Source organism: Strigops habroptila, chromosome 10, assembly GCF_004027225.2.
Source record: "Strigops habroptila isolate Jane chromosome 10, bStrHab1.2.pri, whole genome shotgun sequence".
In the NCBI taxonomy this organism is placed as follows: Eukaryota; Metazoa; Chordata; class Aves; order Psittaciformes; family Psittacidae; genus Strigops; species Strigops habroptila.
This window is the reverse complement of record NC_046359.1, coordinates 30,192,257-30,208,578: the sequence shown is the minus strand read 5'-3', so window position 1 is coordinate 30,208,578 and position 16,322 is coordinate 30,192,257. Positions and strand designations below refer to the sequence as shown.

Sequence of the window (16,322 nt, the reverse complement as noted above, 5' to 3'; positions counted from 1 at the left end):
TTTTTTCTATTTTCTCCTAAGTATTCTAATCAGGAAGAGTAAACTACCAAAAAACCCCCAAACCAACACCACACACACACACACAAAGGGAAGGATCACACAGCAGCTAGTTATATTTTCTCAATTTTTCTCAAAATACTTTATTGCCTAAGAATAATTACCATATACACATCCACATGTGTATATATATGCATTTACATACACATAAAGGTGTACTTCTAATGATCTAGTTGACTATTTTTAGTCTACTTGATTATAGTTACCCATTTTATGGGCAGAAACACTGAGGCCCTCAAGTATCATTGCAATCAAGAACTAAAGTGCATGCAAATCCTGCAGGCAACACAACTCCCTTTGCTTTCCAGCAAGCAGCCTCGAGCAGGAACAACATTGCAGGTGAAGGAGCAACCAGCTCTCGGTATCTGGAACTGCCGGCAGCTGAAAGCAGAGATCAGGTTTTCCAAGGCATAAAATTACTCATCTCCCATTTGGCAATTTTAGGAGCTGACACACTGAATCACGGAATCACAGAACGGTTTGGGTTGGAAGGGACCTTAAAGCTCATCCAGTTCCAACCCCCTGCCACGGGCAGGGACACCTTCCACTAGAGCAGGTTGCTCCAAACCCCTGTGTCCAACCTGGCCTTGAACACTGCCAGGGATGGGGGATTTGTTCTGTTTGTCCTTTGACAGCCTCTATAATTCAAGTACAAATCCATCTGCACATAAAACCAAGCATTAACAGTAAGAGATGTTAGATCTATTACCAGGAAGTGTCAGTCAATTAGTGCAAAGTAAATTTCCATTATATGCCATTGAAGGTACAGAAGATGCAACAGGCAAATTCATACCTGGTCCTATGGCTTCTGTCACTGCAGTATCCAAAACATTCATTATTCGACTTAAGAAAAGCATCTGAAATCAGGGACTTTTTTAGTCATGTCATAGGTACACGTACAGTAAAGAGGCTATAAGAGATCCCAAGAGATCACCCAAGTCCATTCCCTCCTCCTACAAAGGACACACTGCCTAAAACAGTTGTCTGCTTAATTCCTCCCACCAACCCCCAGCAAGGTACAACAGACCGTGCTTCACGAATGTCCCTTTGGCAATGCAGAGCTGAGCTACATGGACTAAAATTCATCAAAGACCTTTACCCTACTGGGTAAAGATTTACCCAGTAGGCAGAGACAGAAAAAGCTATCCAAATCTCAAAATCCAGCTCAGCTACTAACCAGTTCTATTACCACCAATGAGAAAGTGAGAGAATAAAATACTAAAACTCTTTAAATACTGCCCTTAAGAAGCGAGGATGGAGCAAGGCATTCAAGCCTTCACTGGCAGAGACCCAGCCCAGGAAAAGATCCACTCCATAGTTCCCACCAGCCTACTAAGTCTGTACCCAGGAGCAAACATTTGGGGTGTTCTACCATTTCTCTTTTAATTAAAAGACAAATTAACATGAATAATGGGCTTAATAAAGCAGTGAAAGGCAACTAATTTAAAGCCTATAGGTTTTCATTCAAAACTAAGACAGAAAAGCAAGGCAAGCTGAGGGGTTTTGAGGAAGTTTTCAAACATGCAGGCTCCACCTTCAGGTTCTGCAGAATATGTGACAGCTCATCTTCTGAACAGACACAGCACCAACAGTGATGGGGAGTGAAGGTGTCCCAACCAAGGCTCAAAACCCAACACTGACAAAGAGATGTCAGTACACCCACAGAACCTTTTGAGGTGCCATTTGGCAGGACAGTCAAGCTGTTCTAACCACAAAAAAAGCACTGCCAGCTACTGAAACTTATTCTTTTCTTTGCTGCAATTATAGAAAAAATGCTGTCTTCCTTCCCCCCCCGCCCGAGTAGTATGTGGTATTTCTAAAGCACAGCAGAAAGCTGTCATAAGCACTAGCTTATAGCTCTGTTCATAGCAGTACCACAGGAGGACAGTGAAAGCTGCACACACAGCTCCAGAGAAGCGCTGTGTGTCAGCAAACAGCACCCCAGTATTTTGTCTATATGCTAACCAGCACTTCCATGGGTAGACCCTGCAGTTTATCCCACTTCCCATTCACTTCCATAGCTAGACAGCCTGAAGGTGGCAAATGTTAATGTGGCCACAAAGGAAAGTTCATTGTAGGAAGAACCTGCACCTGTATCTGCATCAGAGCAAATACATGCAAATACATCAGGAATTAGCTTTTCAAACTGATCATGCTGTAGATATGGTTGAGCACTAGTAGCAGAAATGCCTGTCCAAAGAACGAGCCTCCAGGACTTTCTCTTTTGGCAGTGGCATCAGCTTACAGAGACTGTACAATTGCTGCCTTACACACATTCACAGACTGCTTTGGGCTGGAAGGGACCTTAAAGCTCATCCAGTTCCAACCCCCTGCCACGGGCAGGGACACCTTCCACTAGAGCAGGTTGCTCCAAGCCCCTGTGTCCAACCTGGCCTTGAACACTGCCAGGGATGTAGGATTTAGGGGGAATGTAGGATGCCCCAGCCTTAGCAATGTCCTTTCCTTCCCTTCATTCCAAACTGTCTATTTCCCAAGCTCTCCCTTGAGGCTCCCTTACCCATTTCAGCCCAAAACAAGTTGTTGTCTACAGGGCACCTCCTTTTGGCTGGAGTAAGAGCTCCAGGCTGTGCTTTTCCAACTACCTGAATGGAGATGAGGTTCGAAACTTTAAGCTCCCAAATTCCCCCAGTCCAGCATCTCATTACATAGCTCCCCTCTTGCAGCTCAGCCTCTCACTTGGACTGTTTCTTTGCCTCCTCCTGATTAATATCGTCAAGTAATTAAACATTAACTTAAAACAATAAATAGCAAGAAGGAAGCCATCTAGCCTGTCATGTACAGAAACTGAGGTCTGTCCCTCCAAGAGATAGAACTGCAAAGTAAAGGACAGCATCTTGATCAATTGGGTTTTCCAGAAGGGGCCAGCAAGCTCCAGCTATTGAGATCTTCTTAAGCCCATTTCAGCTTGTGGAATAGGAAAGATCTTGGGTAGGACCTGCAAGAATCAAGACCCTCGTGCAGCAAGAGGGGGAAACGCAGCATCAGCACTCGGGGTAAGGGGAAGAGGAGGGCACTGCTGAGCAGGCAGTTGATAGCCATGAAATGTCAGGGAGGGTCCTGCACGGACTCAGAACACAGCAGGGAAAAAAGAACATTAATGAGCAGAAATAATGGAGCAGCCTGCAGGTAATGTATGGGCCTTTGGCAATGAAACATGTTTCTAAAACGCAGAGCAAATGAAGGAAGGTAGGGAAAGGCTCACACAAGCATTTACACACCCCGCAGCACAGGACATGGGAGCTACATCTAGCTTTTCCCTCTCAAACACCCCATCCCTTCCAAGTGTCATGCCTTAGCCTCTCCACAACCAGCACCTAAGCTGACTACCCCTGGAAGGTGTAACAAGAAGAAAGGAGCAGATGCGTCTGTTATTTTAAGTATGTAGCAAACAATTAATAATTATTCCCTAAGGCAATTGAACAACTGACTTTTGGAACAGGAAAACAGCCTTGGGGATTAGGGTTTTAAGGTTGTTGACTTGCCTTGAATGACTGCTCTGCATCAGCTGGTTAGTTTGCACCAGAACCTTCCCAGTATGAACCACTTGTTTAAACTCTATGAATACACTTCCTCCAGAGCTGCCTGAGCAATGCTGCTGACACTAATCAAAGCTGAAGTCACCCACGCTGCATTTCAGTCAAGTCTGGCATTGAGATACTACTGTGGTGCACTCCCTCCTCTGTGTTGACTGAGTTCTTAAGTTTTTCACTCATTTCACAGCTGACAGCTGGTTTCTATTACAGGCACAGCCCTTTCCCTAGTCCACAAACTGGGGAAGGGAAAGCTGTCTGCAAAAAGAGGGGGAAAAACCCCAAACCATAAGCACATAAAGACTTTAACTGCACCGTAGTGCAAAACGGGAGCTTGAGCCCAGCTGAAGGGGATTTTTATTGAAGCAGTACAGCTCATTTCTCTGCACCACACTCTCCTTCACGAGGAGGAACGTTGGGGTGCACAAGCAAAGGTTCAAGAGCACAACTCATTTAGACGTGTAATACTCCACCACTGATCCTAAGTGCCACTTAACATAAAGCCACTTGTCTGCTGAATGCATACCATAACTGAAAAAGCATGCAGCACAGGCACGCCAGCTCCCCAGCACCACTTAAAACCTGTTAACATGCTGTAAATCCACCAGACTTGCATGCGTGTGTTAACCTTGCAGCAACAGCAGGAATCCATAGGTTCAGACTTCATCCCTATGTGAACAGGCCGACATTTCGAAGCTGCACAACTGCGTGAACAGAAAATCTTTTTACACAACAGTTTTTGGGAGACAGCCACAAGCCACAGGGTTTGAGAATCATCACTCAGGCTCTGTGGCTCTGGTGTCTTTTAAGCCACCTGAGCAAAAGTCTCATCTGTGTATTGGAGACCTTTTTCCTTTCAATGCATGAAGATGGTTGTCTTATATTTGTCCAACTGAAGCAGCTTTGCTTTTGCTAGCAGAGATCAGAAGCCATTCCTCCTTGGGAAGCCTGAAGAGAAAAACCTGCTTTTGTGTTAGCAGCGATACTGCCACCTTTTAGATGCAGAACACATCCTTAGTAATACCCGTTGATTACAATGAACCAACAGTTCCCTGTTAGAGGCATGCAAGCAAACAAGAACATTCAACAATGCCAAAACATTACATATACTGTCAGCTGAGCATGGTTACATTGAGCTGGCAGTCACAGTGCCCTCTGTAATTGTGACCTGTTTAAAAAGAGAGGCTTAACAAACAGCGCATGGCCATAAAGCAACAGCCGTGGCTAAAGAATGGATGTATGAACAGATACAGAATCCCTGTCAGCCCCTGACATACCTTGAGCAGGGGGTTATTTTGCATCCAGACAGGAAGATTAATCCATTCCTGCTTTCATCTGTGCTTTATTCAGGGATTCCAGCTTTTAGCTATCATCTTGTTGAGGAAACAGCTCCAAAAGGACAAAGGCTTGAAAAATCAATGACAATTAAATCCAGAGCCTTTGCTAACACTACAGAACTCTGAGGAACCAAGCCAGAAAACACATACTCAGAAAAGGTGAGACGCAGGTGTTGGAGTTTCTACTTAACTGCATGGAAATGAAAGATTTTGCAGCCCCGTACATCAGCCTGCCCCAAAATTTAATGTGAAATGGGGTCCCTGCTCTGGCAGTCAGAAGAAAGCTTTACCAGAGACAGCACAAAGCTAGCAGAAACCGAATGAAAAGGTTATTCATCGCATTTCTGCTGGATTTGCAAGGACAAGAGAATGGCATATTCCCCCTGATTGTGTCCAATCCACAGTCTTCATGCTCAGCAGTATAAAGCCGACACTGTCACCTTTACTCCTGCTTCCTAAAGCTGCTCTGAAACCAATCAGAACTTTACAAGAAGAGAAATAGGGCTGTTTTAGGGGAGAAAACATAGCCAGGCTTTTCCCTTTCTGGGAACGTCAAGAAGTCTAAAAATCTATTCTTAAACATCTTGCACACACTTTCTTCCACAAGCAAGGATCCTGCAACCTGGAAGCCCTGACTTCAAAGCTCCAGTTACATCACCCTCAATTGTGTTGGCTTCTCTGTATCAGAAAGTCACCCCAGGGGAAGCTTTACTGCCAGTGGAAAGCAAATCAGCCTTCAAACAGGGTAAATGCACTTACTGTGCTCTGCTCTGCACTTGCATATGTCCCACGGAAAAGTACTCTTCAAGAGGTTTCTTTTTTCAGCTATACCACACACAGTCCTTTATACTGCACACCTTTAGTAAGGAGAGACACGAGGCTCCGCACAACCTCATTTCACTTATTAGTCAACACCAACCTCTTTTGCAAGAGAAATTAACCCCCACTTTCAGTGGGTACAAATCTGATTTTAATAGAACCATTCCCGTTCAGAACAACAGCACAGATCCTACAGGGAAGAACATCCGAAATCTTAGCTACCCTTCTTCATCCTGTACCTGATGTACAAGCAGGATACTATAAATGAATGGCCCACATTTTGGCCTACCCATTGGTTCTTTTTGGAGGCTGAGAAGGAACATTGGTCCTTGCTATTCACACATCACCCCATCTAAAACACAAGCAGGAGGTAACCAAAGAATACTGTTATCTCTTCCCAAGAGATATGAGAGAAAAAACTCTAGGCTTAAGAGACATTAACAGAGGAATTCTATATTCAGTTATCTGTGCTTAAATCCACTAAGCATCCATTCAGACATGGCAGGTACAAAAAAAGATATGTATCAGTGGGAGGATTTTCTATTTTAAAAATAAAATCCACAAAGACTGAACTACTTGCACTACTCAATCCTGTACGTCCTCCACCGGCAGGTTTTGCTTCAGCTATTTGCTAGATTCAGAAGACAACTTCAATGCCTGGGGTCTTCACGCTCTTAGTTTGGCTTCTAGAACTCCCTTTCTGTGGTTGACAGATTGTTTTGAACACAGAGAAGGCAGCTGTGGGGCTTAGCCCAAATACTCTCGAGTGTTTGTACTTTAAAAGTTAATTGCCTAGTCCAACAATCCTTTCTTATTGCTCTGCGACTGAGTAAGAGTTACAATGTTGAAATAAATCTGGGTTAAACAAACACTTTGATTTGGAAAGTAAACACAGACATCCTTCCTGCTAGCTCAGGCATACTTTAAATGATCAAGGCACTTAATAGAGCCTAAAATTAGGAGATTCTGCCTGCAAATTGAAACTGCTTTCAACAAGGAAGAGGCAGATCTCTGAAGCTCAGTGTTGCAGTTTTATCAACGCTTACTGCTTTGAGAGCTGCATGCTAGCAAGGCAAAAGGGCAAAGCCCAGGCCAAAGCCCCACTGGACAGGCGGTACTGGTGCCAGGCCTGGGTGGAAAGATACAAAACTGCTTGCAGAGTGATCACCTACAACAGAACAACTTCAGTTTCTGCCTCAGTTCCCACCCCATGCTCTCTCCCACCATCCTGCCCCACTGCAGCTACATTTAACCTGTGTTCTGGTGAGCTTTTTGCTATTTCACCAGCTGCCCTGTTCATCAGCTCTCAGCAACCCCTCCTCCTCCTCCTCCCAGTTTTACCAACAGCAATTGCCTCGTCATCGGGATGGGAGATATACAATATACAAAATTACACATCCTTGAGCCCAAACATCAATCCCAAGACAACTCCCCAGTTTTTTCTCTCTCCCCTGAGACAGTTTTCAATGCAGATAACATGCTCTCCATCAGTAATGCAAGTCCTTCCAATAAGCTGCAGCACAAAGTCAAGTACTTTGTAGAAACAATTCTACCACTGATGCATCCATCAACCAGGCTGTAACCTTGACAAACCTGTCACATTTCATGCTAAGACTTCTTAAGATAGGACAGATCTATTTTCATTAGTACATATATATACATATTTAGTTTCTAAATCTTCTTTCACTGAATTGCAATTTAACTCTCACCATTAAAATTGCACAGACTCCACCTCAGGCTTATGATTTTAAAGTCTCCTAGGTCTCCTGTTACTTTCAATACATCAGGAGTACTTCCTTTTTAATCTTCTTGTGGTACTGATTCTGGCACAGCTACATTGAAAGAGTGCTCCCACATTACAGTCCTAATGAATCCCCCTTGCTTACACTCACTCACTCTGGATGTCAGAAGCTGTCCACTACTCCAACACCACCAGCATGACACAGTGCAGCTACCCAACGAGTTTCCAAAACCCAGGGTTTTGTAAGAGAATTGCTGTAGAAGCCTACTGACTAAAGTCATGCCCTGGCATGATTACCAAAATAATGTGACCTGCCTTCAGGCCTGGAAGGATAAAATAACTTAGCTGTAGCCTCCTAAGAGGACATCATGGTGCCGTTCAAAGGCAACTGGACTCCGCAGGCAGGAATCTTCATCTACAGCAGACCTGCTTGGGTATACCAGTCCTCCTGCATGCCACAGTAGTGGATTCAGGAAAGTTAACGTTAATGATGTTAATGAAAACACTACAATGTTGTTTTCACTAAAAAGAAATACGTATATATTGTATCCTAGAGAAAACCTACAGACTCACTGTGATGACCTGTGCCTGCATTTGCAGAGAACTAGATTCCTGGCTCAGCAACGACATGCCATTTATAGCATAAAAGCAAGTCATCCTCAAAATGTACCTTGTTTTAAGCAGACCAGTGATGGTCCGAGTAAGTGAAAGCAGGCTGCAAATAGTCATGGGGAGGAAAAAATAACAGAGAGAAAAGTGCATATGGGAACCTGGGACTTGTGCTGATGTTAGAAGCTCAGTTTAGCTGGTCCTCCTATAGTGCAGCATCACACTGGCTGACAACCCAGCCCAGGACCATGCTCACTGGCATGCCCATAGGAACTGGTAGAGGCCGGTCAAGAAGAAAGGACAGAAAAGATTGTCACAACACTGAGAAGACCTTGGTCTCCCCAGACATCTTCACTACAGAGGTGACTAGAAAGTCCTAGGAGTTACCCAAAACCACCCATATACTGGGATGTTTGGGTATGAAACAAGCAGAGGTCTGCAACTCGCACAGCTCCTAAGCAGAAAAGGACTTGATACAAATTACAAAGTAATAGCAATTAATAACTATTAATTCAGGTGTAAGCCATCAAAGCAGAGCAACTGAACCCAGGGGCACGCATAGGGTCAAAAGTATGGCACCGCAATGAGATAAGCAGTTCGAGGAGACCCACACAAAACTCAGTGCATGTAGAGGGCAAACTGCCTTCAGCCTGAAGCAAGCCTGCACAAGCACAGTTCTCCATGAGAAACAGGGGCACTTGAGAAAACTGCTCAGAGACTGAGAGACTGCAGGATGATATAGTGCAGATGCAGCAGCAAAATACTGTGCTCTACTACAGAAAACCCAGAGAGGCTCATGGGAAAGTGGGATCCCAGCAAAAAAACCAAAACCTAGATCATACACACAGGCCTGCAGAAGAACGCCAGAAGTCTCGAGATATGCTGGAGAGTAAACCAGGCCTGTTTAACACAAAAAAACAAAGCCAGTGAAAAACACAGTGAAAAAATATAGGTTTAACAGTAACACATTGAGGCACAGAACTGAATAAAACTCATAACTCCCCACATTGCAGGGAGTCTTGCTATTTTTGCCAAATGAATTTTAAGTCTTTGAGGAAGACGAGGATAAGATGAGCACAAGGAAAGAAAATTGTAACAGCTGGAAAGGCTGAACAAATGGGCAGGATGATGCAGAGACCAAAACTCCAATCTGGTAACCTGGGAGCAATTCAGAGACACTCACTTGGCCATAAGCTGCCAAAATAGCTGACAATGCATAGGACAAACCAGGACTTAGACAGAGCCACCAAGTTCCCATTCATAAAAAAAAAGAGGAAGTCAGACACATGTGGAATTAACTATATAATCACGCTTTCTCAGAACATCAGAGCCACTGGGCACAAAAATGAGCCAGAGCAAGCACCCAAACACAAGGTATCTTTATAATCACCTGGCACTTAAACACTGTCACCTGAAAAATGCATCATGACACAAACATTAGAAAAATGGCTATCCACACAAAACATGCATACCAGGAAACCCAAGCGCTGCCCACTGCTGCTTTAGCACCACATCACTGCATTTAATATTTTCAGACAAATAAATAGTTTAACAGTTTCAGACAAAGTATTTCAATTCCTTTAAAAAAATAAACCATTCACAGACTTTTAGAACTACTGGTAAAGTTCTTAGATAACCACCACATTGTATTTACTACTACCTATGGAAGAAGAACGGCAATATTTGTGCCTGTTTGTAAACCACTTAAGAAAAGCCACACTGACTACAGTATGCATCAGCCAAAGCCACATAAATCTTGTTTAGCAGACACCCCTCTCCGTCACACAAATGTGAACACACACACGTTTGGTAACAGAGCAGTTCAAATGCATAGCCACCTCTTCAGAGTGAGTTTCAGCTCCTGGATGAATGAGCACAGTGTGAGGATATGACTGAACCAAAACAGAAGGACAAACACAGTGCTAGTAAAAATGCAAAAATATTCTGCAAGAGTAAAGCTGCTCCCACTGGTAAGTCAATCCTGTCCTCTACAATCATCGCTTTGCAGTTATGGTGCTCTTTAGGCTTTGCTCAGGAACTGGACGTGAACAGAAAGAGCCCTGCAGGAGCTGCCACATGATCAGCCCTTGGCTGCAGAACTCACAGCCACTTCAAGCCACTGTGGGCTCGGTTTTCTTTTCTAACCAGAGGTTTGTACCATTTACAAACAAAAGATGGAAACCCACATACCGAAGTCAAACACACGTGCTGTTTTCTCAAGTCTGCAGAGAGACTAAATAACAGCAGTGCGAAATGCAGACAGCCCAGCTTGCCCTGAACGCAGAATTCACTGCCACTGTAAGTGCTGATGTTAACTATTTCATCGATGAGCACGCTGCTCAGAACAGTTTGCTGTGGTACAAATCCCCAGTTCCAGGTATTATGCCATCTCCACCGTCCCAGCAACCTTGCAGCACAGTTTTCACCTCAGTACAGTCTCTGCAAGCTGGGGAGTTAAACTGATGTAACACACTGAAAACGCCACCCTCTTTTATTTCCAGTGGTATAAGGAATGCTGCAATAACAGCATGACTTTGCACATTAAAATAGGAGGACGTAGAAGCTTCTACAGCAGCTTGTACCCACCGAAGGAGGTTCACTGTATATGTACCCTCCTCCTGTTCTTCCTTAAACATCCACTGCTGTCTGCTGCCAAAGGTGGGAGGGACATAGAGCTAGAAAGCTGTCTGACCCGACTGAAGGTGGTTGTTCTGGACAACAACCTTATCTCTGGGCATCATACCTTCTTCTGCCTGGACCTCCCATTCCTGCACAGTCAGATTCACACTTCTGCAGTGTATTTGTTACCCTGGAGAAAACATAACCAGAGGGTGCTGCCTGCAAGCCACTGTCTGCAGGCTCACAAAGAGAGGAATCCCAAGGAGGTCCACTGGAAGTCAATAAGAAAGTCAGAGAACACAACGCAGGACAGCAGAGAAGAAAAAACAACATTAGTACAGAAGTGAGTGATTGCTCCACTTTGCACTTTTACTCCGTTACAAGAATACACCATTCCAGCAACACCACACAAGATGATCTACAGGACTCTCTTTTAAATAAAATAAATAATCTGGACATGTGGAAAAGGGAAACTGAGTTTCAAACAAATGAGGCTTTCCTATAACACCAAGAGTTTGGGAAACACTGCTGCATGGAATACAGTACCTGACACACACAAAGAAAGCCCAGAGCACTTAGGACTTTGAAGCACACAGGCTTCAAAGGCTCACCGTGGTGAGGAGTGAGGAAAATTTGCCTGCTGACCATTTTTAAAGGCATATATGGAGAAATAAAGCCAAGAAAACTTTCCACACATGGGCTGTGCTTTCCCTGCTTTTAGCTTCACCTTCGCTTTGTGTCTAATAGTTGTGCTACATCTGATTTCCACAAAGTACCTGCCTGTCAGAGCAAGCCAACAGCCTGTGCTATGTGCTTTTAGGGCTTGCTCAATGCCCAGCACTGAAGGAGTAGTGCCACTTCAGTAAAAAGTACCTGAATGCCATTCATCACATTTAAGAAGTTAATGAGCTATCATTTGATTACCAGCAATCTTAGAGATTATCCACTCAGACAAATGGAACCAATGTGCTGAATTGTTAAGTGTTCCAAAAGCAGAGCACTGACAGAGCCTGATCCATTGCACAGCGAAATGGAGAGATGAGCCTAGCGCCATTTCCAAGTACCAAAAGCCTGTTGTAACCCGAAGAGAGCGCTGACAACATCCCAAAGGATTACCTCCAGGGCACCAAATTGAATAGCTATTACCCAATAAAAAGAAAGAACATTTTAAGCCTCTGCCTTTGAACGTGACAAAAATTCACGTAATGAACAGGAAAAAGTTAATTTCAAATGTTCATTTTGTCTATGAGAACAGAAAAACGAACAGAAAGTTTATCAGAGAAACAGCCACATTGGCTCATTTTCTAGAAATCCACTGATGGGCACTTTTTCCTTCTAAATGGGCTGCTGTTTTCCTGAAGCACAGCAATTTAGCTACCCAAACCACACAGCTCTTTCATCATTCAATATTCCTCACACCTATGAAACGCAGGCAAAGAAAAGCATTACACTGGTGGAGGTGGAACTAAAAGGTCACATCTTTTCTTCCCTAGCCCTCTGCAACTGTGAGACATCTTCAGTGTGTACGACATCCCCTTGAAATCCTGCGTGAAGAAGGTCTCATCTTACAGGCATCTCCTATTGCTACAGATTTGTTTTTATAAAGGAACATAAACATCTTCCCAGCACAAATATGTACATAAGTACGTATTTAAAATGTTAACACTGCCAGCAAAAGCCATAGATAAACTGTTTTCAATAGAACCACACATCTAATTTTCTACCAACACCTAAATCTGATTCATCTATAGGAAGGAGATGCTAAATCTGATTCATTTGTAGGAGACATGACACTGACAGGCACCAGCTTCTTAAAAACATAAACAAAGACATCCTACCTGCAGGCCCCAGCTCATCCACATACACTCCCTGATGGAGACAGGTCTGTGCTAGCCGTTCATTTCAGGCAAACGCCTGCCGGTAGCGAAGGGGGCTGGATGGAGCCACGCTCAGGTCTGAAAATCAAACCCCTCCAGCCTTTGCCGGCCAGACCCGGGTCAGCAGGACCGCTACCACCCCATCCCCTAATTACGCTGTTTGACCGAGAACTCGGAAGCATACGAGGGGACGGCACCTGCTCACCCGGCGCACGGAAGCCAGGGAAGTGCAACCGAGGTGGGAAACATCCTCGATTCCCAGAGATCTACCTGCCCTGGGGGCTCTTCGGCCGCCGCGGTGCTGCGGGGCGGGGAAAGGCCCCTTCCTCCTCCTCGCAAACAGCCCCGCTTCCCCCGCCGCCAGGCTGAGGAGCTGCCCGGTGCTCCCCGCTGCGGAGCGGGCGCTGCGGCCGCAGGGCCGGTGGCGGGCGGGGTCTCTCCAGCCCCTCAGGGATAACAAAGCCCGGCGCACGGACGGGCGCTCACCTGCCCAGCGGTCGCTTCATGCCCGTGTCGTCGGCAGCGGCGGGCAGGCGCAGGCTGTGCCTCAGGCTGCAGCCCTTGTCGAGCGGCGCGGGCGCGGCAGCGGCGGCGCGCTCATGCTCCACCGTAACCGACTCGTTGCGCTTCCTCATAGCCGGGGCGGCGGCGGCGGCCCGGGGCGCCGGGCACAGCCAGAGCAGCAGCAGCGGCGCCGCGCTCGCGCCGCACGGCGCCACGCCACAGCACGGCGGCGCCCCCGGCCAATCCCCGCCTCCAGAGCGGACTCGCGGCGGCGGCGCCGCTCGCCGGCACTTCCGGCGGGAGCGCGGGCCCATCTTTACTGCGGGCAGCAGCGCCCGCCGCCATCTTGTCGCGGCCTCGACGCGCCGGTGAGGGGCGGCGCGGCGCCCGACCTGGGCGCTGTGGTGGGGCCGTGACCCTGCCGGCGAGGGGCGGGGGGCCCCGCGGCGCGTCAGGGTGTGCGGGGCACCGGGGTGCGGTCTAGTGCAGGCACCTGGAAGATGTCCCCGCTGCTGGCATAGGAACCTGTGGTGACTGGAAGTGTTGGCACCCCAGTGGACAGCAAGGGCAGAGGGAGGAGGGGGTAGCCTGGCGTCATTAAACTGCTTCTGTGTGAAGAGCTAGCGGGAAAACAGGGCAGTTGGAAGGAAAGAACTTGGTCTGCGTGGGCCTGAGGGACTGAGACCCTGCCCGGGGCTACAGCATGTCTGTGAGCATGGAAATAGGGCACAGCCAATACAGGGATGTGGAGGGGGGCAAAGCCCTGACCGTTAGACTGAGCAATGAGGACAGGACTTGGATAATCACAGCCTTGGTCCCTGAACAGTCAGAGATCATCACCGTCCACTCTTTTGTCTTCCAGTACTTTCTCTGAAGCAGAAGTCAGAGTTTTGGATGTGATCGCCCCCAACCATTTGATCTGTAGCCTTCTGGGGAGGTGCTCTTTGGAAAGCACACCCTCCTCTGCTGATCTCGACAGACACGCAGGCAGGGCTGATGGCTGCGGAGCTCCCCCGGCAGTGTGGGGAGCCTGCACTGGAAACAAGCCATGGCACATAAAAATAAACCATCCCCACCAGTATCAGCAATAGCTCCTGTCTGTACCATCGGGAGCAGGACAGCAACGCACTGCAGAAAGCTGCCACGCTCGCGTGTTCTGTCTCCCACTGCTGGGTTGATCCGTTGGGGTATGTTCTGCGTCCCTGCACAGTGAAAAAGTGAAGCAGCTCCTGGCAAATGGCTCTTTGGACAAGGGGTCTCAACTGGCTGACATCCATTTCTTCTGACTTACTGCTGATGGAACATGAGATTCAAGAAAAAAATACATGAATGGATTACCCCAGGAACAAAGCAGTGGCCAAATAGAAGGAAGCAGTTGTTAAAAGCCTCAATCATCTCAGCAGTTCTGACCAGCTAGCAGAAGGTACTGTGTAATGTGCTGATGTGTGCTTTGCCACATCTCTGGAAGCTTCTAATGTTGGAGACCTTTTAGAGCTTTTTCTCTTGAACAGGTTGTAATTGCTAAAATTTTCAGCCAGGCTTTTGGAAAGACTGGTTGTTCTCTTCTGGGTTTTGAACAGCAAAGGAGAGTGTTCTCATCCCTCTGAGTTTGTTTCATTTCCTGCACCTCGTTGGGAAGACTGAATGCTGCAACTGGAGATTGTCAGCCACGTGTGTCAGCTTTGCCTGGTGACATTTCATGAGTGGTGGTCATGCCGAAAGCAGGCTCTGCAAAGGCCGTATGGGGCTCCTTGGGAGTCACAGTGCAGCTCTGTGAAGAGGGAATGGCAAGCAGCCCAACAGCCTTGGATACAAGGAGAATGGACTCGGATGTCATAAATCCTCCGAGATGCCCCTGAAGAATACAGGCTGGGGAGGAGATTGGCAGTGGTGCAGTCCAGCAGGCTGTGTCTTTGCCCCATGGCCTGTCTCCTGGCCTCTTCCAGATCTTTCCAGACATACAGAAACACTATAGATCAGGGCCTTGCCCACAGGGATAGTTTCTACTGTTGCTCTACCATAATCTTTGTTCATGCCTTAAGCTAAACAATCTCAAATTCTTTCCCAACCTTTACTCTGACTGGATTTTCCTGCTTTTCTTGTACATGCTCTCTCCCTAGAAACACATGGAATTCCTGGCTGTGTGTGCTTGCAGCCCAGAAAGGCAGCGCTAGCACACACTGAAACTGTCAGCTCTGTGTCTGCTGTCGGCTAGGGAAACTAGCAGATAGCAGGCAGGGGTTGTGCTGACTAGGGAACATCAGGATCTCCAGCCAGGCGTAAGCACAGGACCCAAGGTCAGGCTCAGCACCGCCTTGCTGGGCAGCCCCGCATGTGGGGACACCCCGAGGTGTCCAGGACGCTCCCCGAGGGGGCAGCTCCGTGAGGAGGTAGGTCTTCATGCCTTGGTGCAGCCTGATGGGGTGCTTGTGGCACAAGTCCTTCCAGACCTGTGGGCAGCAGGGGCTTGATGTGGGACAGGCCTGCCCCCCACTGGCCCCCCTTTGCCTTGCACCCACTGCACCACCATCCCTTTTGCCCATCAATGCTCCCCTAACCTCTGGCAGCTCCCCACAAAGCGCCCAGCACGGCTGCCATCCTACTGGAGCTCCCCCTGTCCCTCTGAATTCCTGCCTATTGACTCCCAGTGACCCTAACCCAAGGCATACCTCAACTATTTCCTGCCCCTTTGACCCCTCCAATGCTCCTGACCTACTGAGCCTTCCAGCAGCACTGCTGCCCATGATGCTCCCCAAAGAGTGCTCCCCCTGCCCCCCATAGCTCCTGATGCCCCAGGTACCCTCCGATGCCCCCCCCTTGCCCCACAGCATTTTATGATGCTCAGGGCCCCTGCTCGCCCTGCCTGCATCCGATAGAGCAGGAGCTTCCCGAGGTCCTTTTCCAGCACCTCCCTCTGTCAGGTTAAAGCCATTCCCCCTTGTCCTGTCCCTACAGGCCCTTGTCAAAAGCCCCTCTCCAGATTTCTTGTCAGCCCCTTTAGGCACTGGAAGCTGCTCTAAGGTCTCCCCTTAAGGAGCCTTCTCTTCTCCAGGCTGAACCAGCCCAGCTCTCTCAGCCTGTCTCCAGAGCAGAGCTGCTCCAGCCCTCGGAGCATCTCTGTGGCCTCCTCTGGGCTCACTCCAACAGCCCCACGTCCCTCTTGTGTTGTTGCCCCAGAGCTGGACACAGGACTGCAGGGGGGGTCTCC

The 16,322-nt window shown here is 47.5% G+C and overlaps 1 protein-coding gene and 1 long non-coding RNA gene across 2 annotated transcripts in view; one reads left to right on the top strand and one right to left on the bottom strand.

Annotated features, from left to right (window-relative positions):
* Window positions 1-13,362, bottom strand: part of ABHD12 (abhydrolase domain containing 12, lysophospholipase) — a 29,846-nt gene extending 16,484 nt beyond the window's left edge. The window contains exon 1 of the mRNA XM_030499278.1: window positions 13,097-13,362. Coding sequence (XP_030355138.1) covers window positions 13,097-13,245 — 149 coding nt within the window. The 5' untranslated portion in view covers window positions 13,246-13,362. The remainder of the gene's footprint in view (window positions 1-13,096) is intronic.
* On the top strand, window positions 13,307-14,339 carry LOC115613611. Its single transcript, XR_003993452.1, has 2 exons — window positions 13,307-13,482; window positions 13,977-14,339. It is a non-coding gene; the product is annotated as an uncharacterized LOC115613611 (long non-coding RNA).
* The last annotated feature ends 1,983 nt before the right edge of the window (window positions 14,340-16,322 follow it).